Raw genomic sequence first — 274 nt, forward strand, 5'->3', positions numbered from 1 at the left:
TTGCCGCAGGCTGAACCCTGAGGTGCGGGTGGGCTCGCTAAGCCCAGCCCATGTGGATCTGCTCAATGAGACGTGGCCCTATGGGGGCAACGAGCGCAGCCGGTGCTTCCTGGCTGAGGTGCTGGGGCGCTTCCCCAACCTCTGCCTGCTGGACCGGGACGAGCACCCGATCTCCTGGGCCCTGACCAACCATTTTGGGGCAGGAACCCACGGCTACACCCTGCCTGCCCACCGCCGGGGTGGCCACATGCGCGCGGTGCTTACCCTCTCCGCT

At 67.5% G+C, this 274-nt stretch overlaps 1 protein-coding gene across 1 annotated transcript in view; it reads left to right on the top strand.

Annotated features, from left to right (window-relative positions):
- The window catches only part of GLYATL3 (glycine-N-acyltransferase-like 3), a gene marked incomplete at its 3' end in the record, with an annotated part of 2,113 nt that extends 1,842 nt beyond the window's left edge, over window positions 1–271 (top strand). Inside the window, exon 5 of the mRNA XM_010186071.1 lies at window positions 6–271. Within this exon, the coding sequence (XP_010184373.1) occupies window positions 6–271 (266 nt within the window). The remainder of the gene's footprint in view (window positions 1–5) is intronic.
- Between the last annotated feature and the right edge of the window lie 3 nt (window positions 272–274).

This window comes from Mesitornis unicolor, unplaced genomic scaffold, assembly GCF_000695765.1.
Source record: "Mesitornis unicolor isolate BGI_N332 unplaced genomic scaffold, ASM69576v1 scaffold32386, whole genome shotgun sequence".
Lineage (NCBI taxonomy): Eukaryota > Metazoa > Chordata > Aves > Mesitornithiformes > Mesitornithidae > Mesitornis > Mesitornis unicolor.